The sequence below is a fragment of the Poecilia latipinna genome, unplaced genomic scaffold (genome assembly GCF_001443285.1).
Source record: "Poecilia latipinna isolate Pla-1442-1.1 unplaced genomic scaffold, P_latipinna-1.0 Scaffold75, whole genome shotgun sequence".
Lineage (NCBI taxonomy): Eukaryota > Metazoa > Chordata > Actinopteri > Cyprinodontiformes > Poeciliidae > Poecilia > Poecilia latipinna.
The window spans coordinates 348744-375820 of record NW_015112691.1 but is presented as its reverse complement, the minus strand read 5'-3'; the positions used below and the strand labels follow the sequence as shown (position 1 = coordinate 375820).

The following is a 27077-nucleotide window of genomic DNA, read 5'->3' as shown; positions in this document are numbered from 1 at the left end:
CAGCGGTGTCAAACTCAATTTCATTTTGGGCCATATAGAAAAATATGAATGTTCTTAAAGGGCCAGTTGCGCCACAATACATTAATAAAACCAATTAAATTGTTAAAATATAAATAAATAGCTGTTCCTTCAGGATTTTGTTATTGCTTTAGTGTTGTTGTTTTTTTTTGTAATCAAAATTGCACATTTTGTGGTGCCAATTTAGAAATGTTTGTCAGGAATTTTTACAATGTTTGTGCTAATGTATGATGTTAAATGTGACTTTTTATTATTCACCATATAAATTATGAGCTACAGCTTGACGTCAAGTTGAGGCTGAAGGCAGCAGGTCAAAAACTCAATGTTTTTGACCAATTTTGAGAAAATTTTCAGTAAAATAAAAAAAAAAAGTGGAGATTTGTTGATTTGATTTTGTGTGAATTTTGCAGATTTGTGAAAAACTGGAAGGACTTATTGTTGTAATTCCGAGTCTAGGGGGCCACATAAAAAGCTATGGCGGGCCACATTTGGCCCCTGGACCTTGAGTTTGACAGATGTGATCTAAAAGAATCCCAGTATAATTCCTAAATGAACCATCCTCCTGCTGCCTATACCAGCTTATTCTTCCAGGTTCGTGGTGAGGCTTATCATCACTGAGTGAGAACTAAATGAATAGTTAAAATATTTATTTAAATGGGGTTTCATTAACTATTTAAAAATTGAAAGGTGGGTTTTGCATGAAAGGCAAACCCTGATTTAGATGCTAAAGCAGCTTATTTTGAACAGCATCTCCTGCATCAATCCAGAGTCAAGACCGACTCCTCTTGAGGAATAAAAAGGGCCAGGCTGATGAGAGATGTCAGAGTCAAATGTGATTTGAAATTATTCCTTGGTTTTGTTTCCTTGTAATTTTCATATTCAGGCAGAGCAGACAGGCTCCCAAACAGGTTAGGACCGCCTCTGAGTCCCAATAAGTGGAAGTTTGTGTTTGTAATGTGTCATATAAAAAAAACAGCTCAAGAGGTGTGATTACTTTGCAAGATGCTATAGTTTTTACTTTTGTTTTTCTTTCCAGTTTCTCTTGTGGTCTGACATTAATCTGCATAAAAAGACCATGAGTTTAGCTTAAAGCATGCTAAACATTCCATGTTTTCTGCATTTGAAATCACAGAACATAAATCTAAATAAAAGCCTGTCATCCTGCTGGTAATTAGCAGGATCCTAATTGCAGAGAATCGATGGTTTGTGTCTCTGCAGCCCGGCTGTAGCAGTGTCTGCTGTGGATCACATTCAGACTGCATTCGCCCCCAGACTTTCTTTGGCTGCCTCATTTTCCATCCAGCTCTTTTTCATTCAACAGTAGAATGAAAACTATGTCGTTTTCTAACCAACTCTGGTATTAACATCAATTTGAACATTCCTGAGTTGGAGGCGTATAGATGCTCTAAAGAGAAAGGGAGAGAGGAAATAAAGCAGTTCAGTACCAATGTGAATAACTTTCTTGATGCGCATTAGCTCATTTCTTATCTGTTGCTCCTCTCCAAACAAGGGCATTAACTGAGCATTTACTTCGACTTTTTTTTTTCCTCCAAAGACTCCTCGAGAGGTAAAATTTAGATTAGGGAGTGAGCGGAGGTGGCGGGTGCACAGTATATTCTGCAGGAGTCAAGTTGGGGAGTGGCAGAAGGGGTGAACGGGTGGGAAAGGGCCGTCACTGGGGACTGGGGCTGCCTCCAAACCTCCAGTCAAGTTTAAAGCTCCACCGACTCTCACTTTGCATCCCTCCCGTCTCTCTCCTCTCCATCTGCAAGCCGCTCTCTGCCGTCAACCTTGCACTGGTTCCTGTGAGGCATCTTTCTCTGGAGGAGAAAACAGTAATAAGTTTCCCTTTTTTCTGAGCCCTGCAGGACACAGAGAGCCGACAGCCAACATGGAGGCCATCAAGAAGAAGATGCAGATGCTGAAGCTGGACAAGGAGAACGCCATCGACAGGGCAGAGCAGGCCGAGTCCGACAAGAAGGAGGTGGAAGATAAATCCAAGCAGGTGAGGTGGTCATCTCCTTTATTCATGAGCCAAAATGCCAAGATTACTTCATTTTGTCTCAACTAAATCTCTAAATAATAAAAAACCAGCATGGAAACAGAGGGTTTTCAATATTTTAGATAATAAAAAACTGGAAAAATATTTAATAATCGTGGGTTTTTGTACAAATTTATGGTATTTTGAACCTGTTGAAATCAAGGAGGTGTGGTTTTAAGTCACATATAAAAAGACATTTTTCCCTTGTCATAGATGAAATAATCTGCCACCAGCTCATTCTTTATTAATATTAAGGAATTATTTACTTCAGACAAACTCCTGAAATGTTATTTATAAGTTAATTTAAAATTTTATTAAGATCTTAGCACTCTACTTAGTAAGATTATATGTTTTTGCACCTATAAAACAGATAAACAAAGATTTTAAAAAAATAGTTGATTTATTTGAATTTTAAGTTCCACTGACAAAACTAAAGCTTAATTTAAAAATCTAAATATGACCATTATTTTATTTGGGTTATGACACAACAAAGTTCGAGAGAGATACTATAAAGATCTGAAAGTAAATAATAATTATAATAACAGGGTGGTTTCCATAGCGAGTAGCTGATACTGATCTCCTTTTGGCACATTGAATGTGCAAATGCAAATGGAAATCCATCTTGAGTCCAATATGTGCTGCTGGAACGCACTCACTCTTCAGCAGTGAGTGCGTTCTCCTTTTTCACCAAACTTCACTTCGGCACCCTTTTCTGAACCGAGAAAATATCGCAGATCCCAAATATCCTTATTTGGTGCTGCAGCACAAGAGCCTCGGAGAGCTCGGCGTTTCTAAGCCTCTAATCTAATGACAGCGCTCTTATCCCGCTTGACATAAACAAAGCAGAATCTGGACATGTAATAGGGCATTTGAGGTTTCTAAATAGAGGCAATTATTGCACAGTTGGAGACGGTGTTGTCTCTGTGGTTCAAGGGGAGGAATGCTGCAGAGAAGAGGTTTGCGAAGCATTAAAGCAAGTGGAAAGAATCCCTCCATCCCTCTGGAGGCTACTTCCCCTCTTCATACCCTCAGCGAGCTCCAGGCGTGACAGTTATCACTGACACTGCACATATGGACCCTCATCATGTCTTAGACATTAGTGAGCAGTCAGCATGAAATCCAAGCAGATCATACAGAGCTCTTGGGTTTGTTTAGCATAGCCGGGATGCGAGTGGAGCAAAGAGACACTTTCTTTGCTATTCTTGGCAGGACAAGTCGAACACCAGGGTGCCGTCTGACTGACGGAAAGCACTGAAAATATACAGAGTCCAACATGCAATGTCAACATCCACCACACAGAGGATCAGGCTCCGTCTCCGGCGGTAATTAGAGGAGCGGGTCACCCAAATTACACAGGAATTTGGAAAATTTCAGGGTCTCTGGGTGTCTTCAATGGAAATGACCCAGTTTCTGCTTATAATCCAGAGACACGATGAAGAACTGTTGACAGCATGGTAAATCATCAGCAGCAGCAGCGGAATCGCTTTGACTTTTACTCATGCAATATATGAACTGCAGCTGGATGAGGATGCCACATGAAAGTTTGCAGGCATTCTTTGTTTGTTTTATTAGGGGATGCATCCTAACGATGGGCTGGTTCAGATCCAACTGGAGGTTTATTCAGAGGATTCTGCTGTAAGCATCAAGTATAAAAATTACAACAAAAGTTCATCGCGTGACTCAAAAAAGTTTTCACCTTCGATCACTTCAGTGTGTTTTCCCAGGATTTTATGTGAAAAAACTGAATCTAAATCTGAAGTAGATTGAAAATTAGTTTTCAAAATTGTTTTGCAAATAAAAATCTAAAAAGTGTGGCATACATTTGTATTCACCTCCCAACAGTCAGATTTCCCCAGATAAAGTGTAACCACTAAAATGTTGTTTCATGTTGTTTTTGTCAAAAAAAAGAAAAAAAAAAAAAAAAAAGAGTTTTATGGTCTCATTAAAAAGCACTTTTCAAGATTTGCAGCAGATTCCCAGTTGGATTTACATTAACTTGGTCATTTATTCCTGAATATGCTTCAATCTATCCTTAACCAAACTCTTAAAATGTTTAAAAAATATATTTTAAAAGAATGAATTTGACATGTTTCCATCTTCTGGTTTTGAGCAAACCAGGCAAAGCGTAATTTAGTCAGATATTGACTTTATGGATGGCTGTAATAAACAGGAAGTAGAGGTTGGAGATGAGCCACACATTTCAGAAAAACGGAGAGAGGTTTTCAGGAATGTCTTTTTATTGGGCACATGTAATTACGCTTGAAATTTTATTTAATTGAGGTTAACTTATTATTCAAACATGTTTCCATCGCCACTTTTAGTGCATTTGCCCTTTTTCAGAAAAGCCAAAACCTTCTTATTTAATAAGCTGCTTCATATTTAGCTGTTTCATCCTTTTCTAATGTGATAACTTCAAAATGCGCATAAAAAAACTTTGATGGAAACACAGTTAGTGTAGCTCTGGAAGCATGTTTAGGGTCATTACTCTGCTGGCAGGTAAATGTTCAGGGATTTCTCCCTGCATTTCCATCTTCGGGTTGTTTTTTATCAAATCATCTTGTTTATCTTTTATTATTTGAGATTTAAAAACTTCTTATCATAATAAGAATTTTTACTTATTGTTGTCTTGAAACATTTAAATTAATGATGTTATATAAAAACAGCATTATATATTCATACTGTTTTCTTCACTGTTCCATGAAAGCATCAATAAATGTCAGAAAAAGTGAAAATATGATTAAAACTTAGTGGTATAAATCACCCATCTCTAAATAAGTGGAGTCCTGAAGAATCTTATTTCAGATGGAAATGTTTTTCAAGAGCAGTATTTGTGCTGTGCCATTCAGTTACTGCTATATGTTTACCTAAAAAAGAAGTAATAGTTTTTATCTTCACTTTAATTATTAATAATACAGTGTCAAAATTTTAAGTCTGTGTCTCCCACCTCTATTTCCATCCATCTACAGCTTCTATGTCCTCAACTTTTCAATTGGCTGCACATGAGTTCATTCAGTAATCAGAGTAAATGTGAAAAAAAGCAAGCCACACTTTTCAGATTTAAATCGCATAAGTCACAATAGTTTTCGGTCTATTCTTTCACTTATGTGCTACTTTTTGTTGGTTCATTCTATCACATGAAATCTCAATAAAATAAACAAATGTGTGTCGTTGTAATACATGATTATTACCAGTACATAATCAAAAACCACCCAAAAATTAAAAAAAATAAAAACTGTTGTGGTTGTGCCACATTTATTTCAGTCTAGTTTGCTCAGCAACTTTATAAAACATTTCTTGTACTTCAGCTGGAGGACGAGCTGCTCACCCTGCAGAAGAAGCTGAAAGGAACAGAGGACGAGCTGGACAAGTTCTCCGAGGCGCTGAAGGACGCTCAGGAGAAGCTGGAACTGTCTGAGAAGAAGGCTGCAGATGTGAGTCAACCACAGCGCCGCTCGCCATCTGAAACACATTAATCACACAACACTACCACCGCAGCCTCCGAGTTTCCTCCCTGTACAGTATCGATATCCACTCTCACAGATGGACTTAACTAAACAGCAGCCATCGATTGCTTCAAAACAAAGGAGCACAAGAGACTGAAGTTCTCGTCTTTCTGAAAACCCGGAAAGATTATTTTGTTAAAGTGACAAAGCAAATAATAATACGTTTAAACTAATGACATTCAGTTACAAAACTAATGAGGTCAAGAAAGAAAGAAAGAAAAAGAATTATGGTAAATTATTGCCAAAAAACATCACCACTACAATCTAAAACTCTTTATTTTGTGACACTTTAATCTCATATGTTGAGTAATCATCAAATGGCAAACATGAATCTTCGAACGCAGACATTTCTGAGAAGTTACACGTAGCTCGTCGAGGCCGCTAAATGAGCTGTTTCTCAAGCACAGACAAAACTTGGCCGGCCTGTAGCCGAGCAGGAATGTCAGGAATGCGGCTTAAGCAAACAGAGAACCCCATACTGCAGCGTCTAATGAAATCAATGCTTTGGCCTTTTAGGGGCGGGATTTAAAGCTGGGTCCAGCCTTACACACCGCTTAATGGAGGCCAGATTTTAAGGATCAGCAGTGTTTTTCTCTTCTATTTGTGTAACATCACAGGTTTTATAAGAAATTGCAATCCAATCAAGAAAAACAGAAGAGTTAAAAAAAAACTGTAGGCGAACCAGCTTTAGTCTTACCTAATGTTTGATTTGCAGAAGAATAAATATGAGGACAAACACAATAAGCCCCCATCAACTTGGATGTATTTTCTAAGACTGCACAAGGTCCAAAATCCACACATTTAATCGTAATATTGTTGGGATATTTCTAGCTATAGCCTAATGTTTCCAACCTGGAAACTGAAGAATAACAGCAGCTTCTAACTCTCAAAGGGAAGTGAGATAAGGTCTCAAAGGTCAGAAATAATCAAGATCAGGCAGATGGCATCAGATGCATTCTGTTAACAGTTTTACTGGGATCTGAAGCATGAAAGGGAAAGTGAGCTTTGTTTTTCACTGCATCACAACTCAGTGAAAAACTAAAAACACAGCTGCTATGCCAATAGATTACACCAAAACATGACATTTTTCTATAGAAAGACCAGATGATTCTATTTGATCATTAAAATGTATTTGCCAGCACTCAGCAGCTGTTTCTCTGTACATAACTACTATCAGCCTCTTCAAATGTCTTTATGGTCACAACATCTAATAGGTCACAACACAGTCAACGGGGAATTCCTAACCTTTCCATCCATCCGTCCATTTTCTGAACACCCTTGTCCCTCACTGGGGTCGGGAGGGGTGCTGGTGCCTATCTCCAGCTAAAGTTCCGGGCAAGAGGCGGGGTACATCCTGGACAGGTCGCCAGTCTGTCGCAGGGCAACACAGAGACACACAACCATGCGCACACACACACACACCTAGGGGCAATTTAGACAGACCAATTAACCTAACAGTCATGTTTTTTGGACTGTGGGAGGAAACCGGAGTACCCGGAGAAAACCCACGCATGCACAGGGAGAACATGCAAACTCCATGCAGAAAGACTGGGGCCGGGAATCGAACCCAGAACCTTCTTGCTGCATGGCAACAGCTCTACCAACTGCGCCACTGTGCAGCCCTCCTAACCTTTCCTCTCAGGATATTTATTTATTTTATTAAATAAAATCAAAATCAAATCAAAATAAATTTTATTTGCATAGCACATTTCAGCAACAAGGCATTTCAAAGTGTTTTACATCATAAAAACACAAAAACAGCATGTTATTTTATTACTATGAGTCATTTAATATCATACTAAAAAGAAAAAAGCCAAGAAAATTCAATAATAAAAAGTAGAAACATATAGGGAGAAATGTTATAACTCAAGCATATGTGCAACACTTTTTATTCTATAAATGTTATAATTTACTGCTGTTTTTAATAGAACTGGAGTTCAGCTATAAATGGTTATATTCTTTAATTAAGGGGCAATGAATGAACAGAAAAAGGCAAAATGAAGATTAAAATAAACAATGTTCTTAAAATCAAGCGAGAAATTATGAGAAAAAAAGAAACAAAAGAGAAAATAAAAATTAAACTACAGCTAAAATTAATATGGTACAGTAACAACCTTTTGTTTTGGTTAACTTCCCAATAATTACAAGCAAACCTTCAGTAATTTCCCCAATCGAAGAGGAAACTAAAATAAACATTTTATTCATTAGGAATGAAGGCAAAAATTGTAAAAAAAAAAAATATGAAAAAAGTAAATGTGGCACTTAGGTTTCTAGATTATCAAACGAACATTTAATAATGGACAAATATAGCAAGAATACCTACTATAAATAGATGTGAAATATTTATTTCCTTTCTTCAAGTAAAAAAAAGGAAAAAAAAAAACGTCCAAGTCCATCTGGCGCAATGTGAACAAATAGTTGCCAACAAAATCTATTAACTGGTTGTGTCACCACTGGCAGCAGCTGCTGCAGGCAGGAGTTGCAGTATCTGGCAGTCAGTGTTTTACATCACTGTGGAGGAATTTTGGCCCACGCGTTTATGCAGAATAGTTTTAATTCAGACACACAAGCTTTAACGGCCCGTTTAAGGTCATGCTGCAGAATCTCAAGCAGATTGAATCACAGACTGCAACTAAGTCACTCTAAAAATATCAATAACGTTGATTTAGTTTTTATAGATTTTAGTATTTTAAAGATCAAGATGAAAATAATTAATATAAATATAATTACAAAATCGGGCAAAAATGAATACTTTTTTTCAATATAAAACTTATGACAATAAAACTGCAGGTGTTTGTCTGGTGAACTGCAGTTTGTTCTTCATTCAGTGAAGTTACACAATGAGTATCCAGAAATTTCCCTCAGGTAAGAATAGCAATACTTCATAGTTACTCAAGTAAAAGTAAAAAGTGCAACATAGTTAAAATACCCCTAGAAGTACATTGTTCCCAAGTTAGTGTAGTTACTCTCCAACTAAGCTATTCAGTGTTTTTCACATTAGCGCTCTTCTATGGATTCCAGTTTTCTTTCTTATTGTTGAATTATGATCTTAACTGAGGGAAGGGAGGCCTGAAGGGCTCTGGGTTATTTCTCTGTGCTCTCTTAGAGTAATAATTTTGAAAGGCTGTTCAATCCTGGAAACGTTCATGACTGTTCCATGGAGTCCCAAAGCTTTATAAATGGCTCAGTAACTATTTCTATACTGATAGATGTGTTTAGTTTGGCTTTTTTTAAAGGTTTGAATTTTAGATAGGAAATAAGGAGACAGATGACTGCATAGTGGACCAACAGCCTTCACACAGAGCTTGAACATGATGTACATTTAAACCACATGCTGCCCCGACTGACTTTGTTTCTGTCTGTAGGGACAGTTCTATGAATCAGTGGATGATGTGTTGAACTTTGAGATAGTTTAGTCAACTTCATGTTGTCAGGCAGGTTCTGTTTCTGAGTGGCTAGTGAAAGTTTGTTAATCATATTCAATTCATGAGCTAATAAGTGAATTTTTTTTTCCACATCAGGCCAAGTTGGTTTGGATTTAATGAAAACTGTTCTGGTTTATATTTACTTGGGATATTTTTTGACTTTTTGTTGATTTGAAACATTTGGGTGACAAAAAAGCAACCAGACAAAAGATCTGATGTGGTAAATGCTTTATCTGTGCATTGCAGTAAAAAAGATGATTAATTGAAATTAAATTAATATTAAAAGTAAAAAGTAATAACAAAGCTCTACTTTTTATTAGTTCCCTGAATATTATGTTTTCTACGGAAGAGGATTAGGGCCACTGAAAAAAAGTCAGAATTCTGATGTTTATCTGAATTCAAATTTTTTCCCAGAATTCTGAGGTTAAAGTCAGAATTCTTGTTTTTTTCTTCTCCCCTGTGGTCTTCGTTTTCTATATTGTTATATCTTGGTATATTTCAGCATTTTATAAGGCCTGTAGTCATTGTTGATTTGGGCAGTTCGGGTCCTCCACAGCAGAAGGAGGCTGAAGAGGTCGCTGAAGGAATGTCTTGCCGCCCCCAACATGGCTGCGGGTCATGTCTGCAAACAAATCAATTTACATTCCAAGGCACAGGTCAACAACCCCTGTTGAATGGGATTATCGCAGCCCCACCCCTCTCTCGACCCTCCCTCCTCCACTTTCTTTCGGAAAATGTTTTGATTTCAATAAAGTCCTCAGGTATTGTTCTCGCTTTTTACTTCAGCCAGTTTCACTATGAGGCAACCACATTCAACCACACCTTAAATCAGGCCTGCTTGTTCTTATCTCACTCTTCCTGTGATCTGAGCAGGAAAATGCACCTTGTTTGCCTTATAAGTCCATAATAGAAAAGCCAAACTTCCACTCCTTTTTTTTTTTTCTTTTGGTGAGGAAAAAGCTCCGTCCCTTCCCCTCCTGAAAGCTCTGATGTCATCCCAGACAGGCTTCTTCACCGGGATTGGAGGATCCAGTCATAAATTTCCTGAAAACTCCCGGCCCATTTTTTTTCTCACCCATCCCATCGTCCCTGACTTCCTGCCCGAGAAAAAAGCTGAAAACTTCGCTTTGCCATCTCTCTTTTAGCCCCTCTTTTTAAAACGTTCTTTTTGGAGTTTGAGATAACAGCAAATAATCGCAATCATGGAGATGGTAAAGAAGAAAATCCAGGCTCTGCAGCAGCAAGTTGATGAGGCAGAAGATCGCGCACTCGCAGTACAAAGGGAGTTGGATACAGAACGGGAACTGCGCGAAAAAGTGAGATAATTTATCATTTTCACCTGATTAAGCCGTATTGTCTTGTTATTTAAACTTAAAGTAATAAAAAAAAAAAATTCAAAGAAGTAACGAATTATACTCCGGCAGACATAAGCGGCAATGATACTCAAAACGCATAAAGTATCCTAAAAAAGCTGTCCAGATGTACATTTGTTTCCTTTTCACGCTTTTTTGCAGTGTTTGAATTCAGATTATAGTCGTTAGTCGGGGACTTTCTTTGCAGAAACTTTCTTTGTAGGGCTGTGTTACCTAACTTCCCACCCGCCCCATATCCACGGAAACACGCTGAAACGCTTCCCCGGTGTGGCTTATAACCAGAGATGCACCGATCGGCGTTTTCAGACCGATACCGATTTTTAATTGTCCTGGAGGTCTGCTTGATTTCAATTTTGACCAACTTTAATTTTAAGGACTGTAATGAAGAAAATATGCTGCGGGTTGTCTGATAAAGACAGTAGGTTTGAAACTGTAAATAAATCACAACATTTCATTTATGTATCATATCTTAACCCTTACCTGACTTATTAATAGACTCAGAACAGTGCATCAAAGTACATGTTCTTAGATATATATTTACAGAATACTCTAAAGATGCATTTACAGTATTCTTAGTCTTCATTAATGTAATTTAGGAAAAAATAATCCACAATGTGACCTGCTGAGATAAAAGGAAAATTGGCTAATTCAGATCTCTGACTAGCATATTTATTGTGTTGTGCTGCTTTTACTGAGGAAATTTTAGTTTTCAGCTATTTACAGCATTAGCATGAAACAAATTAGCTATAATTGTAGAGCTAATGGGGTGTGACTATACATCCAGCTTTTGTGATAATTGTCTAATATTGGGTTTTTAAGGAATGTGATGACTTTTTAGCTGTATTTTGAGAAATGCTAAAAGCCCTCCTTTTGTCAATTTAGCTAATAAAGAAAAGGCTTTGAAAATCAAAAACTGTGTTTTAAAGAGTATCTGGCCATCTTGTAATTATTTTTCAGATTTTAGAGATGATTAAATAGTCTTTGAAATTACCCTGCAGTTTAGTATCCACAGGAAGTCGCAGATGCTAACTAGTCTTTTAGCAGCTAACAGTTAGCCTGTTGTAGCAATCTCACATAGCTTACAAAACACACAAAGTATTTTGACACAAACCAAACAACAATTTAAAACCAATAAAGAGATACTGGTCATTTTCGCCTTTTAGTAACTGTATCGGTTCGTTTTCTTTTCTTTCTTTTTTTTTCTTTTTTTTGTTCATGCGCAACTTCTCAGTAAAACTGGGCCGGTCCACTGACCAACTGTGGGGCGTTTTGTATCAACCATGTGTCCATTTCTGCCCTCTTTGTAACCAAACTGCAACTCATTCAATCAGATTATGCTCAATCAGCTTCAATTAGACATTAGATTTGAGCATTTTATGACAATTTACCTACAACATTCATTTAAATACTCGACTGCAATCCAACGCTATACAAAATATTTTTTCGCGGTAACAAACTAAACTCAAGAATGTCTTCTAAAAGTCAGCTGTGTTAAAACAACAGGGCAGCAGCTCAAAAACTACATCCTTTAATAACTAAGTTTTAAACATAAAAGGTGTCAAGTCTAAACCACTTACCTTCATAACCAGGTTCTGTAATAATAGTTTAGCATTTTAATGTAGAAAAATCTCATTCCATTCCTAAAGTTTCATAAGTAGTTCAAGTATATTCATCATTGCTTTAAGCAAATATCTCTCAAATTGAAAACGCAGAGGAGAATATTTCCATAAGAAGGAACTGGAGCAGTCCACAGTGAACTGAGACTGCTCCAGTCTGCGTTAATTCATCTCTGAAGTAACTGGATGGTGGAATAACATAAATTTAACCATGTTCTGGTTACGAGTAGGATTTATTTTGTTCTCCGTGACCAGATTAATGGCATGTTTGAGTTGTTCCTTCAGTGACAGCTGGGAATGACTTCACCACCAGTCTAGCACAATCCAGTTGCAAGTTGGTAAAACCAGTCAGAATAGCAAATTATTGCAGTGATTAGTAGCTTTTGTGAAGCAAGGCATTGATTGTGTATATCCTTAAATTATGAGAATGTTTTCACTAATACAGTGTGCCATAAGCTTAACAATAAGAATAATGAAACATAAATAGTTTATACTAACAACTTTCATTACTTCCTTTAAGCTCAGTAGCTATTTTAGGTGCGGAAGTCAGGTTTGCTTGGACACTTGTGACTTTTCAAGTTGGAATTTCAACTTCAGGGAGTGTTCTTGTTGCACCAAAAAACACTTAAGAGCTCAGAAAACCTGACTTTAATGCATTAGGAAAATACAACACTGCTACTAGCAACACAAGTACAGCAACGTGTGTATTTCCTTCAATATGTTACACTAAAGGACAAACAGGGATTTTACATGCAACTGTGTATAAAAGAAGTATGCTAGACATGCAATTAACTGCAACTTTATCTATGTTTAAAGTGAACAGCAGCCATATTTGATGCTAAACATGGAGGAAGCTAATGCCAGGGTTCTGCTGAGCAGCATGGCACGGGTTGGTGTGGTTTGGTACGCCATTTTGTCTGTTTCCATTAGAAAAGTGGTCCAAACAATTGTACATCCATAGAACAAAGTGGGGTTCAGTTAGATGGAGCTGATGGTGTTACAGTCCATTGATTGGGGGATGGATACTAGTGCGTTAGGCTTTATCCTGACAACACCGGACCATAAAATAGAGCCTTACTGCTCAGCTGAAACGAGGCGTTCCCATTTAGAAATCCAACTTTCGATTAAAATTATGATACAGATCTAGAAAGTCCGACTTTATAATACAAAGCAAACGCACCATCATAACTTTGTAATACAATTTAACATGTTCAAACGCTACAAATTGTGTAGCATTGTTTAGTACAGCAGCCATGTTGGATTTTGAAGTTGGATTGTGAAGAAACAACCATCTTTCTCCTGGAGATTGGACATTTTTTTCTTTGATCCTGCAATATAATTAACAAAAAATGTTTAGTTTGTATTCTGTCTTTTATGATGCATGGGGAAACGTCCAATCTCAAGTAGCATTGTTGTAAAATTTCTTCATAGTATATGAAAAATGTTGCATTTAGTGATGTGATACATAAAGACAACGAATGAGTGGTTAAAGACATCAGGCAAAAGTTTTACTCCAGCTTTGTTAGACATCTAACAAGTCTTTTGTTCCCCTCGTTTCCTTTGAGTCTTTTTTTTTTTTGACTAAACACCATTTGACACAAAGCCTCTCTGGAAATGACGAGCTTGTAATCCTTCCTCCTCCTCTTTAGCCTTTGCACAGGAAAGAGAGAACAGACACGGTTATCTGGGATATCAGGCGGACAGGAAACAGCCTGTAAAGAAGCAGCAGAACCAGCTGAAGCATTTCAGATTTGTTAGGGTTAAATTGTCTCTCTGTTTGCCAGCGTCAGCACTTCTTTTTTAAAGTGTCTGTTCAGGCGGCAAAGTCCACAGCTTGTTACAGCTGCTAAAGGTGAAACTGATTGCTCTTAAGAAAACAGAATGGAGATAATTCATTATAGAAAATAGAGCAACTAACTTGGACCGTTAAGAGACATCATGAGATTGTCAAGGCACAATAACCATTAGTTAAAAATACCATAATGTCATAGCTTATCTGGTTCATATGTATCTTGTAAGAGAAGGAAAACGTAGATCAAGCATCATAGATGACGCAATAATATCTGTTGCTATTTTTTATTTTAAACTAGGGATGATCAAACTCCTCCACACCCTTTACTAGACACAGTTAGGCAAAAGAAAACCTCTCTACCATCATGGCACCCTGGGCAGAGAGCCACAATGACCACAAGACCGTCACTGACAGGAACAATATGACGAAAACAGTTTTGTAACTGTAACTTTTAAAACCTTGGTATGCTTTGATACTGGTAGCCAGCCTAATCATGTCCTAGTTTGTTCCTCATTTTGGATTTCGGCTGAATGCATGTGATGTAATGTTAAAGCAGAGGAGTTGAGGCCTCTCACACCTCGATGCAAGTCAAGACAGACCACAGTCAGGCTTGTATTTGCTGGAATGGAGACGTCTTCATGCCAGAAATCTTATCAGCACAAATAAAGCTGAGTGTCACTTTCCCAGTACAAAATGTGGCATTAGAGGGAAATTTAGATAAACTGTAACATTTCTGTACATATTCTAAAACCCAGCCCGAGCTTTGTACATGTGGATGTTGGCCATTTGTGACCAAATTCCTGCTATCGCGAATCGACTCTGAGAGAATGACTCAATATCGACTTGTGGATGTCTAGACTCTGGAGTGTGAAGTTTGATCGCTTAAGTCAAAACAGCCACGAGTTTATTGCAAAACACCAAAATGTGCTTCTGAATGAAAATCAAAGCCCTAAAGTTCAGTGGAAAACAATTTCACAAATCTAATGGGATTCAGAAGTTATGAAGTTCTAAAATAGAATATTTTGATGAAAAAGTACAAACCTCTTGTGCTATACATCATTTTGTTCTTATACTTAAAATTTGCAGCCTTGAAGGAACAGGTTTTTCAATTTTATGTTTTTCATGGCCTGTTTAGCTCCTTCAATCCATCCAAAATATGTTTTGTTGCAAAAAGCATAGATCATTTTAACAAGACCCTAACAATTACCAAATCCATCAATGCGTTTATCATGTCATTGCAGCTGCATCGTAAATACCCTGCACTGGATGCTGATCCCAGACATCCTTCCAGTTTGTCAGCACCGTGTTTCCTGTCTGACCTCAAACCATTAAGTTTTCTCTGTCAATCTGTCTCTGTGTGGCTGCAGGCCGAGGGTGAAGTGGCCTCTCTGAACCGACGCATCCAGCTGGTGGAGGAGGAGCTGGACCGAGCTCAGGAGAGGCTGTCCACGGCCCTGCTGAAGCTGGAGGAGGCCGAGAAGGCTGCGGACGAGAGCGAAAGGTGACGACCGACTCACATCTCGGACTATTTAGAAGTCTTTATTAGCAGGAAGGTTGTGAGAGAGCAAAATGTGAAAAGGAATAAAAGTATGAAAATAAAATGTGGCTTTCACAATATTTCTCAATATTAAAGTTAATCAAACTTAATTAATGTCAAACTCAAACCCATTTTGGGAGCAGACCTTCAGTAATGTTTGACTGCGGATAAGCTGAGAGGAAGTGTTTAAGCTCACCAGGAAGGGCAGCTCTGTCCTGGGATGCAGGTGGTGAGAGACAAACTCTGGCTAAAATAACATCACTGACACACGAGTCCCACCACATCCATGTAACTGTTGGTAAACTGGAGAGCTCCTAAAGGGTGTTTTCACAACTGATAGCCCAGTAGACTCGGTTCGATTGAGAACCAAAATTTAAAAATTTGTTACATTTTTAGATGGTGCAGTTCACTTTCACACTGCAATGTGATAAACAAACCAAAGTAATTGAAAAACCTGTTCCCCTCCTCACCTGTGGTGGCGCTGCACCCCGAACCACTGATATAAACCTCAGAAGAAGACATGAGCACAACTTTCTTTTTCACAAAATATAAACAAAAATGGAGTAGTGTCAGATAATGTGGTTGGAGGATTTCTCTTTTGTGTCTAGTGAAAGATCACAAGCCATTTCTCCCGCTAGCCCTGGACATGCACGTTTGTTTTGGTTGTATTTACCAGACTAGAGTTCGCGTCAGAGTTTAAGTGCACATTCACACCTCCCAAAAGGAACCGGACTTTCTAGACAAAAGCACTAGAGTCCAATTAAAGTGGATTAAACAGAGCTGCTGGCGTGAATCCACCCTTAATGACAGACTGCTGCATCCAAAGAGCACAAAAGAGAGTTTTCACAGATCCTTCCTCCCAGCAGCTAATATACTTTATTAACATAACTTCTCCCAACAATCTAAATAAGTGTTTACATGATTGGTATTATTTGCACACTTTCATGTTTTCTTATAAATAGTCGGTTATTTATATGCACAAATATACATGCACAGTTTTTATTGAATGAAACCTCCTCATTTGTGCATTTCTTTTAATCGGAGTTTGTGTTTTTAAATAACTGTACAGTTTTTCTTGTGCTGTAAATTTGCCATTGCTGTACGGTTTTGGTTTTATTTTAATTTTAATCTTTGTGAGAATACACTTGCACCTGCATTTTACACTTTAATTCCCTGACTCAGGGACAATGAGAATTATTTTTATTCCATATGGAGAAAACATATCACAAGTTCATCTGTATGCATTAATTGTCGTACAATCATTTAATTTTGACTCATTTTGTTTGGACTAATTGAGTCCAAACAAAAGAGCAGAAAAGAAGCATTCTTTTCCAGCCCATTTATGAACAATAAAAGGTGCAGACACACAGTCACACCCTTTTATTCTATAGACTCACAAGCAAACATGGACGACAAAATTCTGGGTTTTATAACTTGATCAAACACAATAAAAAGCTTTAGAGGCATTAATAAAAGACATAAAAATCTGTTTTACAAATCAAACATCTCCTTTAAGGTAAACATCCAAATATCTGCACCATGTTTAGATTTAAACCAAAACTAGTTATCAGAGGTTAAGACAAAACATTACATCCTTTCTAAGACCTTGAATAAAAGCCAACCCAAAGTTATTGGCTGCTATTTATTTTGCCAATTTTGTCCTTTATGACGAGAGAATATTAAGAACTAAAACAGAGAAGAAATATTGTTGTAGTAAAGGTTCAGCCAAAATCAGTATTTTTTTATTCTAACTGTAAGAGCTTCATGAACTTTTTGCTGAGTAACCCTGACATCTTTATCAATTATATTCAATACAAAGATATTGATACAATCACAATAAGTAACTCTGACTTTCAATTAAACTCAAAATTATTCAAATCCCTGGCGGATTTAGATTTTACGTAGTCTTTTAATTTTAAGCAAAAGACTAGGTATGAAGTTTATCACAAAAAGCTGGAGTAACAGTGGAAACCTGCAAAACGTGGCTCAGACATAAAAATTCTGATTGCTGTAAAAGGTATACATTTTCAACATATTTTTTTTCTCTTTGGTTGAATAAAAAATACTTTTGAATTTAAATTTGCTTGGGATGTATCGAATTTTGGCCTCAGTTGTATAGGGAGTTGTTTTCTTTACATTTGAATCAGTGTTAAGTATCACTTCAGTGGGATGTGACTCTCTTTAACACTTTGAATCTGTCTCATCTTCAGAGGCATGAAGGTGATTGAGAACAGAGCCATGAAAGACGAGGAGAAGATGGAGATCCAGGAGCTGCAGCTCAAAGAGGCCAAACACATCGCAGAGGAGGCTGACCGCAAATATGAGGAGGTGCGTGCTCAAACATGAGCTGTTCCCCGAAGTTTTAACAAGCAGATGAGATCTGACTTTTGCTCCTGCCTTCTTCTTGTCTTCTTTCTTTTTAATAACAGGTTGCTCGCAAACTGGTGATCCTCGAGGGTGACCTGGAGAGGGCAGAAGAGAGGGCAGAACTTGCTGAACTGTAAGCTGAAGTGGAACGTGTAAAATGTTCACATGTAGTTGCTAAAGTGCTTTCATAAAACAAAATAACCTAAATGTTTTTACTTTGCTCCTGCAGAAAGTGTAGCGATTTGGAGGAAGAGCTTAAAAACGTCACCAACAACCTCAAGTCTCTAGAGGCTCAGTCTGATAAGGTAACAGAGTACACATGCTGCTGCTAAGCACTTTTACAAAATAAGCATATTTAGCAACAGGAATATACAGACTCAAAAAGGCAGATTGCTGAAAGAAGGTTACTGAGTAACTGTTCAAAACATCAATCGTTTGATATTTAAAAATTACATCGTCAGACAGGGTAAAATATAAACTTATGTGGAAATTTTAGTATTTTAATTGAAAAAAAAAAATACATCATACAAATAACCTAATAACACAATAAGCAAAAGAAAACTTTTTTCCAAATCAATTGCTTTCAATATAAAACTTTAACAAAAAAACTGAAGTTTTGTCTGGTGAATTTTTGGTTAAAACAATATTGTTCTTCATTCAGTTAAGCCACTCACAATAAAGCTGCACAAGTAAAAGTAAAAAGTATGAGCAATAAAAATAGTCCTGAAAGTAGATTTTTTCCAAAATGTTACTCAATAAAACGTAACTATTTACTAACTGTTTTCATTTCACAAATATCACTTAAAATCTCAATAATAAAATATGAAAAAGTAAAGGGATATGAATGCTTTTGCAAACTAATACTGATGTAACAGACACAGCTACGTCTTAGCAGCTAACTGGTTAATTTCGTCCTTCTCTGTGCAGTACTCTGAGAAAGAAGACAAATACGAAGAGGAGATTAAAATCCTGAATGACAGACTCAAGGAGGTATATTCACGTCTTTCTTTCAGCTATCTGTATATTTTCAGGCTGTGTGGGGATGACTAATATTTATGCTGGGTTTTGTTCTAAAAAGGCAGAAACCCGTGCAGAATTTGCAGAAAGGACGGTGTCAAAGCTCGAAAAGACCATAGACAACCTAGAAGGTACACCTTGTTTCTCTCCCACTCTTTGCTTTCCTTCTTTACTGAGCGCTCTTGTAAATCTTTAGTTAATAATTAATCTGCTCTCTTTCATTTCTCTCCTTTTCCTCGAACCTGGCCCGTGTTCGGCTCTGAACCCCCTCACCCTGCTTTCTTCTCTGCCATTCCCACTTGCAGATGAGTTGTACACTCAGAAACTGAAATATAAGGCTATCAGCGAGGAGCTGGATCATGCCCTCAATGATATGAACACCTTGTGAAGCTGCCACTTTACTTCTGTTTTTTCCTCATGTTTTGCACTTTTTCTTTTCTCCGTCTGCTCCTTTCACACTTTGCATCAAACTGAGAAACAATAAAGACTTTTTTTTCTCCTACTCCCTTCTTTACTCATAATTTCTGTTTTCCACACAACATAATTATGTTCCTGAAAGCCGGGATGCTTATGTGATCATGCTGCTACCTTTTCTATTGCAGAGAACCTGTCGAAGGCAAAGGAGGAAAACCTAGGAATGCACCAGGTTCTGGACCAAACACTGCATGAGCTCAACAGCTTGTAAAAAAAAAAAAAAAAAAAAAAAACCCAAGAAGAACGAACAGCAATGGAAAACAAAAACACCTTTTTTGTAAAAGAATTTTTTCTACATGCCATCCATTCTTTGTCATTCCACGTCTCTTTGTCTGTGACTTTTTAACTCATGTAGCCAATTTATGTATTTATGGTTCCTTTGTTTCTTTTACTTTTTTAATTAATGGTTTTGGGTCCAAACGATTTCAGTATTGGTGCTGGAAATTGTGTTCTAGACCAAAATCTGACAACAAATAAAGCCTGTGATGTCAGTTTCCATGCAGCTTCTGATTAGCCTTCTGCTCTTTTTGGCACCCATGTTAAAGAAAATTGTAAAATTACATCAGTTTTCTATTGCTGCTGATTAATCTCACTCTGTAAAACGTTAAAAAAAAAAAAAAAAACTTTAATTTTAGAACATTTATTCGCTGTGGAAAAAATACCCCATATTATTGGCAGCCATGAGAATTCATATGAAATAAATACAACTGGAAACATATTTGATTCATACTTTACTTCTTCATGTTGATCAATATCTAGTAACCCAGGACTTTCTGTTTCCCTGGGTTATAGATATAAAAATGATATTTGGCACTCTTCAAAATGGGAAAGAGAAACTCTCATGCTATTCTGGTGATTATATAAATTGACTTTTATGCTACAGGACGATTAAGATTGCCCATATGTGAGAGACCATTCGTGAACACAACACATCATAACATCCTTGGAATACAGAAGGTTATTCATCCGGATGACAACATCCCCACTGTGAAACATGGAGGTAGAAGCGTCATGTAGGGATGCGTCTCTATCGCAGAAATATGGAAGCTTGTCAGATATGATGAGCACTTAACTAAACGTGCTTACAATGTGGACGCCCGTCTATTTGCAGTTAAGTATTTTCTGGCGCAGCTGTTTCATTTCATCGCGCAGCTTCTGAAGCACTACGAAGGCGTAATGCTACTTGAAACGCTATTGGCTGGAGTGTGCAAAGCAGCCAATCCAGGAGTGCCTTTTATTTTCCTTGGTAGTGATTGGCTAATTCCGCAAGACCGTAGCCCTTAATTTGTGTGGTAGCGCTGAAACGGTTTCCACTGTACGTATTAATCCACATTGTTAAAATAGGCAGTCTACGTGTTTTTAGAGAGGCTCTCTAAGAAATACTAGTGCCCATTGTATATAAAGTCAGAAATTGTGACATGGGGTTTAAATATCAAAGATTTAATGTTAGCTCCACCTACTACGTCAGCGACTTCGGCTCACTACGTATCCATAGAAACCATCGTCTAGCTCCAGCTAACTGGGGTTGCTGTCATATTTGGAAAAATACATTCCCATTCGAAGGTATGTTGGAGGATGCTGCAGAATTGTTAGTCCTCCAGAGATGTTTAAGAGCCTTATTTTCTCACTAGAGGATGTTTTTGAATAGAAATCGTTTGGGACTACTAAAAACCTGAAAATGGCTTGTCATTGGTTCTTTCAGGGGGATAACAATCCACAACGTTGGTGAAAATCGACATAAAAATGAGCAGAGAGTAAAAGAGACGACAGGAGTCTGGATGAATGTGCAGAGGAGTGGTCAAATATATTTCTCCTTTTGCTCCAACCTAGTGAAATGTTATAGGGATAAGAGCTGTCATGATTGCAAAAGAGCCTTGTGCAATAAATTAATAGCTTGGGTGTGGAGGTTGCTGGAATTGTTGGTATCCTGGAGACAATTTCAGCACTCACTTTTAAGGGTTAGTAGAAAAGGGGCAAGCACAAACATGCTTTAGTTTCATTTTGCTGCATGAAATCAGTGAATTTGTTTTCCCAAACATTTCCATATCCATAGAATCAGCAAACTCTGATCTTATCATGGGAAAAACACTATGTCATTGGCAGTTTGACCTTTTTAAAATACTCTGATTACACAAAAGTCAATGTCACTTATTGCTGAGGGAAAGGAATCTCATGACTTTCTAAATACTGATTTAGTATAGGTTCTCCATGACAAGGAGTACCATGATTTAAATATAATCACTTTGATATAATTTTTTAAAGTGCATGCAGTAATAAAGATGCTGTAAATGAGGAATATTTTCAAGTCTCCACATGAAGTGCTGCAAAAACAAACAAGATACAACATCTATGGAGGTATGTACTGACTCCCGGGGATCAGAACTGAAACTGCATCCTCCTTCCTGTAGATTACAGTGAAATCACAATTCAAATTATTTACTTTGTTAAGTTCCAAATACTAAATAACATAAACTTAAGAGTCTCACACAACTGTCTTTTATTAATTCAGTTAAGAAATATATATAAAAAAAGATATATAAGTGAATTACTTCAGAAAAATAGTTTGATTAACGTTGCAGTAGAGAAATTTAATAATTAAAAATGTAAATATTAATGAATGTTATAATTTCAGACAATTTCAAGATATGAAAACACAATAGATACCTTATTTAAACAAAACTCTCTCCACAGCAGGGCTGGTTATCCACATGACTTCGTGGCATGTGGATGTCAATAGTCATGAAAAAAAGACAAATTGTGAAAACGATCAATTTATCAATGCATTTTCTTTTGTAATTATCAGCTTCACAAAATATTGATTTAATTTAGATTATTTTGTGTGTAACTTATGTTAATTAGTAGGAAGTATGCATGTATGTAAGTAAAATAAAATAAGACTTCAAATTTTGTTGAAACAAAACACGTGGCTAATAACACGTCCCGCATTTCCGGGTAACTTCCCGTCTACTGGCGCTAAAAACACCTGTAAGTGAATTCCGGGCCAGCAGGGGGCGTCGTGTCATTTTTTGTGCTTTGCATCTTCGCCGGGCGGGATTTCCGCAATAATATCAAGTATGGCGAAAACATACGACTATTTGTTTAAATTACTGCTAATCGGGGACTCTGGTGTCGGGAAGACCTGTGTCCTCTTCAGGTTTTCAGAAGACGCCTTCAACTCAACGTTTATCTCAACAATAGGTGCGTTTTGCGGGGGGGTATTTTGGTGTGTTCTGTGTGTTTATAGTACGTAGAGGGACTGGCTCTGCGGATACGTCTATTTGCTGGAATGCTTGTAATGCAATATATGGAGATGAGACATTGACTTTGTTAGTAAATGTAAATTGTTGTGCCGTTTTTAGGTGACATGGTCGCTTGAATAAATCTCGGTATAGAACAGCTGTTAATATTTCATGTCTAGCTTATTTAGAACTAATTTGACATTACATTTATCCTGTGTAAGCCCAAATGTCAACCGTTAGACCCGACTATGTCCTGGAAAGACACCGGAAAACCTGATGTGTTGCACATTAAATGCTTTTTTTGTTTCTTTTTTTCATAAGCGATATTTTCTATTATATGAGCAGTGCTGTCTTTTGTTGTGTAAATAGTTTGCTTTTTTTTGTGGGGTGTTATTGCATCTTAAAAGTTATCGTTATGATTGGAATTCTCGTTTCCGTTTATCTTCCTGCAGGTATTGATTTCAAGATTAGGACAATAGAGCTTGATGGCAAGAAGATAAAGTTACAGATATGGTAAGAGCACTTAAAAAAATGGTGCAATGTTTTGTTGCTACACTATAAAAGTATTCACACCCCTTGAATCCTTCTACATTTGATCACTTTTCCAAATACAAGGTTCTGTATATTTTGTTGGGATTTTCATCTGCTGTCATATCCAATGTTGAAGCTCCTCGGGGATGCGAGTTTGACTGTTTTGTTTACTCTTAAAAATTACTCTTATAGTACAGTTTTACTTAATTTACTTGACACCTGGGACAACCCAGGGCTGCACCAATAGAGTGTTGGTGAAGATGCTCAATGGACAGGTGAAAATACTAATAAAATAAATAAAAACTGAATAAATATTTTTCAGACAATCCTCTGATTGTCACAAATTTCCATTATCATCCATAATGAAAAAAAAATTAGGTTCTTTGGATAGTTTGAAGTCATTATATGACATCTGTTGTCTAGAAAAAATTATCATTGAATTGATCCGTTAAAAGACAAAACAAAGAATATATTTCCCTTGACACCTGAAGTCTTTGGAGCAAGTAAAAAAAGTTCTTCTGTTTTATACTAGTGTTGTTGAGTGTTTTGTAGTATCATAAAACCTTTTAGTACGAGTCAAACTATTCCTGATAAATCTAAAGTGCTTCATCAAATGAAAATTTGCTCGAAGATTGTAGGCCATCCCAGTCCAAAAGCTGCATGAAACGTCTTACTGTAATAATGTGAAGTTAGCTAAAAACCTGACCATGCTCTGAACCAGAAATGCAGACTGTTACTATCAGGTCAAAGATAAAAGGCTCCGCAGTTTCATAAGGTTCAACCGAGAAATGCTTCTGCACACAAATAAATCCTGAAGCAAAACATGGAATGCTATCATCTTACAATCTATACCTCTTGATTCTGTTTGTATATGAGTGTCTGTAAATAATGGTGCTGTGATGCAGGACACATTTCAGACTTGTTCTGACAATGCACAAGTATACCATGTTTTATGTGACTGAAAAAAAAACACTAAGTAGTGCTTGACAGTGAAGTTGAGTGAAAATTAGAAATGGTTTCAAAATTCTTCAAATAAAAATCTGTAAGGTTTTTTGTGTTTTTCTATTAGTCTTCTTTACCCTGCTACTCCTAAATAAAACACATAGCAACTTATTACCTCCAAAATTTGTAAATAGACTCCACCTGAGAATAATTTAATCTCAGCATAAATACAGATTTTTTTTTCTTTTTTTGGTGAAGCCATGCAAGCTCCAGTTTCCGTACAAGCAGTGCAATGCCGGCTGTTATAATAATATATGGAAGCTTCTGGTTGTATAATGCTTAAGTGGTGTCAATACTTTTGCAAGCCACAGCTCATTTTGTGTTTGCTGTATATTTGTATTTCTGTAAACTCAAGTAAAAAAAAAAAAAAAAAAACCCTTGTATGTAATATAGAAAAAACAAAAATATGAGAGAATCATTCAGGTCTATCAAACCCTATTTACATTTATGGTAAACCAGGAAGAGGAAATTTCATGGGTGTTATGTGTTCAACCATGTAGGAAGCCAATCAGTGGATTTTCTTTTTAAACTAAAACTCTGTCGGCTATGATTTGCTGCTGATAAAAGCAAAATAAAACTTTCTAATCTGATCCTAAAGATAGAAATGTCATTCTTTTTATTTTAATTGATGTATTTGACTCCTGCAGGGACACAGCTGGTCAGGAACGTTTCAGAACAATCACAACGGCCTACTACAGAGGAGCAATGGTGGGTAGCCTCACATGCTACTAGTTTCTGTTTCCTAAGCATTAAAAGGCTCCTCAGCTGCATTTACAGCAATATTTTTCATGTACTGCTCTTTGCAGGGGATCATGCTTGTCTACGACATCACAAATGAGAAATCATTTGACAATATCAAGAACTGGATAAGGAACATAGAGGAAGTATGTACCGCTTCAAATTTATCCTCTCTGACACGTTTGCGGCTCCATTTTAAAATGTTTCCTTTTCCTCTGTTAATGTAGCATGCGTCATCCGATGTCGAGAAGATGGTTCTTGGCAATAAATGCGACATCAACGACAAGAGGCAGGTTTCCAAAGATAGGGGAGAGAAGGTGAGAGTCTCAGTCAAACATAGATGGAAGGTTATTTATTGATAATATAGCAACACATATGATGGCAAGTTCAACGAAATGTAATTTGGGAAAATGTATTTTTTTTATTTCAGCTTGCACTAGAGTATGGGATCAAGTTCATGGAGACCAGTGCAAAGGCCAACATCAATGTGGAAAATGTAAACTATTATTATCTAAAAATCTTTTCACATATGCACTTGTTTCATTTAATTTGTTAGCAGTCTGGCTACATGTCTGTATGATTGCCTTACGAACAATTTCAAATGTGTCAGAAATATGCAAAATGTGTCTGTATATCAGACAAAGTCATAGAGATATTTCAGGAAATTGGTCAGAGAGTTAGGGGGTTTACTGCTGACAACATTCGACTAAAAGTTGCCTAATTGTATTATTGGTGAGACATTTAAGATTTAAGTCAGAGAAAGCACAGAGATGTAAGGTCTTTGAAATAAAACTGGATTTTCTACATTTCTGGCTGTGAGAAAGTGAGAGAAAGCAAGACTGTAATGAATAACAGGAAGGCTGAATGTGGTATGACAAAGTTGCTCTGTTAATCCCTTTAAAATTTTAATGTGCGTCTGTAATAGAACACATATAAGTCGCTAAATCAAAGTGCTTTAATAGAAGGCAATGGGACACTTCTGATCAATGGTTGGAGTTAAAACGTTGTCATGGATGGCTGATGATCAGCACCAACATATAATATTAATCTCATTATTTGACGTAAAATGTCAATAATAGGATGATTTAAAATTGACCCAATACCGACAGAAGTGCTAGTTAAAGCATATAAAACATTTAAATACTTTTTATTGTTTTACATGAATTTTATATTTCTTCATTTTCTCTTTATTATGAATATTTTCTAATGTTTTTGGACTTCAGTGGTAAACCCCTGAAATTTCCCATTATCATTTTAAAAAATGATTTCATACACTCTGGGCTAATAACTAATGCATTATTTAATGACCTTGACATGTGTTTGGATTCCCAGGCGTTTTTGACTCTTGCCAGAGACATCAAATCAAAGATGGACACAAAAATGGTAAGAAGCCATTTCATTCATACATTCCTTAAAAAGTATATATTTTTTGTCTTTATATCATTTCATATTTTGTCAAATTACAATCACAAACTTCAGCGTGTGCTGCTATTGTGGTGAGCATTTTTACTATTCTTTCTTCAGTCAATAGTTTGGATAGTCTATAGTCTCTCTGTCTCAAATTTTATAGGAACCATCCATAAACAACTGTTTCACATTCTAATCATAGATTTTCAGTTGCATTTGGGTGTGGACTTTGAATAGGCCTAAGAATGAACCCTCTGCCCCAATATCAAGTGTTTTTCATCCTCTAAAAGTTTTTCCTCCAGGTTTGGCCTGTATTAAGCTCCGTCCATCTTCTCATCAACTCTGACAGTCTGTCCTGTCCTGCGGAAGACAAACATACGCTAACACATGAAACATGTGTTACATGTGTTATTATGTAACACTTGCCTTCATTTTATTTTCAGTCTTAGTTTTCCACCATGTAGCATTTTGTGTCTTAACTGAAAAAGGTCAAATTATGGTGAGGGGCAGTGTTGTGGTCAAGACCACATAACCCGAGACTAAGACCAGAGTGTATCGAGACCGAGACAAGACCAAGACTTTTAGGGTCCGTGACCAAGTCAAGACCAAGACCGAGGAAAGTCGAGATTGAGTCAAGACCAAGACCAGCGGCCCGTGCTACATGACACGATAAAATGTGAAATATGATCAAAATTGCTTCTCAAATTGATCTGAAAGATCAATGTTCCCATAAAAATACCTAGATATTAAATACTTAATAAATGTTACCAATATTAAAAGCAGAACAATGCTATAATCTCTCTCTGCTATAATCCGTGGTGGTCTCGTGCCATTCCTAAAAAGATAATGCCCTAGGCGTTTGCCCATATTGCGCATGTCAGAAACCACCACTGTCTGCACCATTAAACATAGCAATTGAGGCAATGCCCTGATGGTAAATAACGTTCAACTATGAACACTGACCAAGGAGCAACAAGCAAGAAGTTACCACAAGAAC

General features: G+C 37.0%; 2 protein-coding genes across 6 annotated transcripts in view; both read left to right on the top strand.

Moving 5' to 3' along the window:
- Positions 1-1732: 1732 nt before the first annotated feature.
- tpm4b (tropomyosin 4b) lies at positions 1733-19881 on the top strand. 4 transcript variants are annotated; one of them, XM_015017037.1, is made up of 9 exons: positions 1733-2023; positions 5365-5490; positions 15136-15269; positions 17516-17633; positions 17735-17805; positions 17902-17977; positions 18600-18662; positions 18751-18820; positions 18995-19191. In XM_015017037.1, the coding sequence occupies exons 1-9, from the start codon at positions 1910-1912 to the stop codon at positions 19075-19077; spliced, it is 855 nt and encodes a 284-aa protein (XP_014872523.1). In that variant the 5' UTR covers positions 1733-1909; the 3' UTR covers positions 19078-19191. The 4 variants fall into 4 exon arrangements, with proteins under 4 accessions (XP_014872523.1, XP_014872516.1, XP_014872537.1 ...); XM_015017030.1 differs by lacking the exon at positions 18995-19191 and adding an exon at positions 19292-19881 and having other exon boundaries at positions 1735-2023; XM_015017051.1 differs by lacking the exons at positions 1733-2023; positions 5365-5490 and adding an exon at positions 10032-10303.
- Positions 19882-20526: 645 nt separating this feature from the next.
- The window catches only part of rab8a (RAB8A, member RAS oncogene family), an 18230-nt gene continuing 11679 nt past the window's right edge, over positions 20527-27077 (top strand). The window contains exons 1-7 of one of the 2 annotated variants that reach the window (XM_015017000.1): positions 20527-20726; positions 22855-22915; positions 24583-24643; positions 24742-24819; positions 24901-24990; positions 25104-25169; positions 26006-26056. In XM_015017000.1, coding sequence (XP_014872486.1) covers positions 20582-20726; positions 22855-22915; positions 24583-24643; positions 24742-24819; positions 24901-24990; positions 25104-25169; positions 26006-26056 — 552 coding nt within the window. In that variant the 5' untranslated portion in view covers positions 20527-20581. Of the gene's footprint in view, positions 20727-22159; positions 22362-22854; positions 22916-24582; positions 24644-24741; positions 24820-24900; positions 24991-25103; positions 25170-26005; positions 26057-27077 lie in introns of those variants that run through there. The other variant, XM_015017008.1, reaches the window with a different exon arrangement.

Coding starts and splice junctions, on each gene's coding strand:
- tpm4b (XM_015017030.1), top strand. CDS start 1,910: ATGGAGGCCATCAAGAAGAAGATGCAGATGCTGAAGCTGGACAAGGAG. Junction 2,024..5,364: donor TGGAAGATAAATCCAAGCAG/GTGAGGTGGTCA, acceptor CTTGTACTTCAG/CTGGAGGACGAGCTGCTCAC. Junction 17,978..18,599: donor TAGAGGCTCAGTCTGATAAG/GTAACAGAGTAC, acceptor TTCTCTGTGCAG/TACTCTGAGAAAGAAGACAA.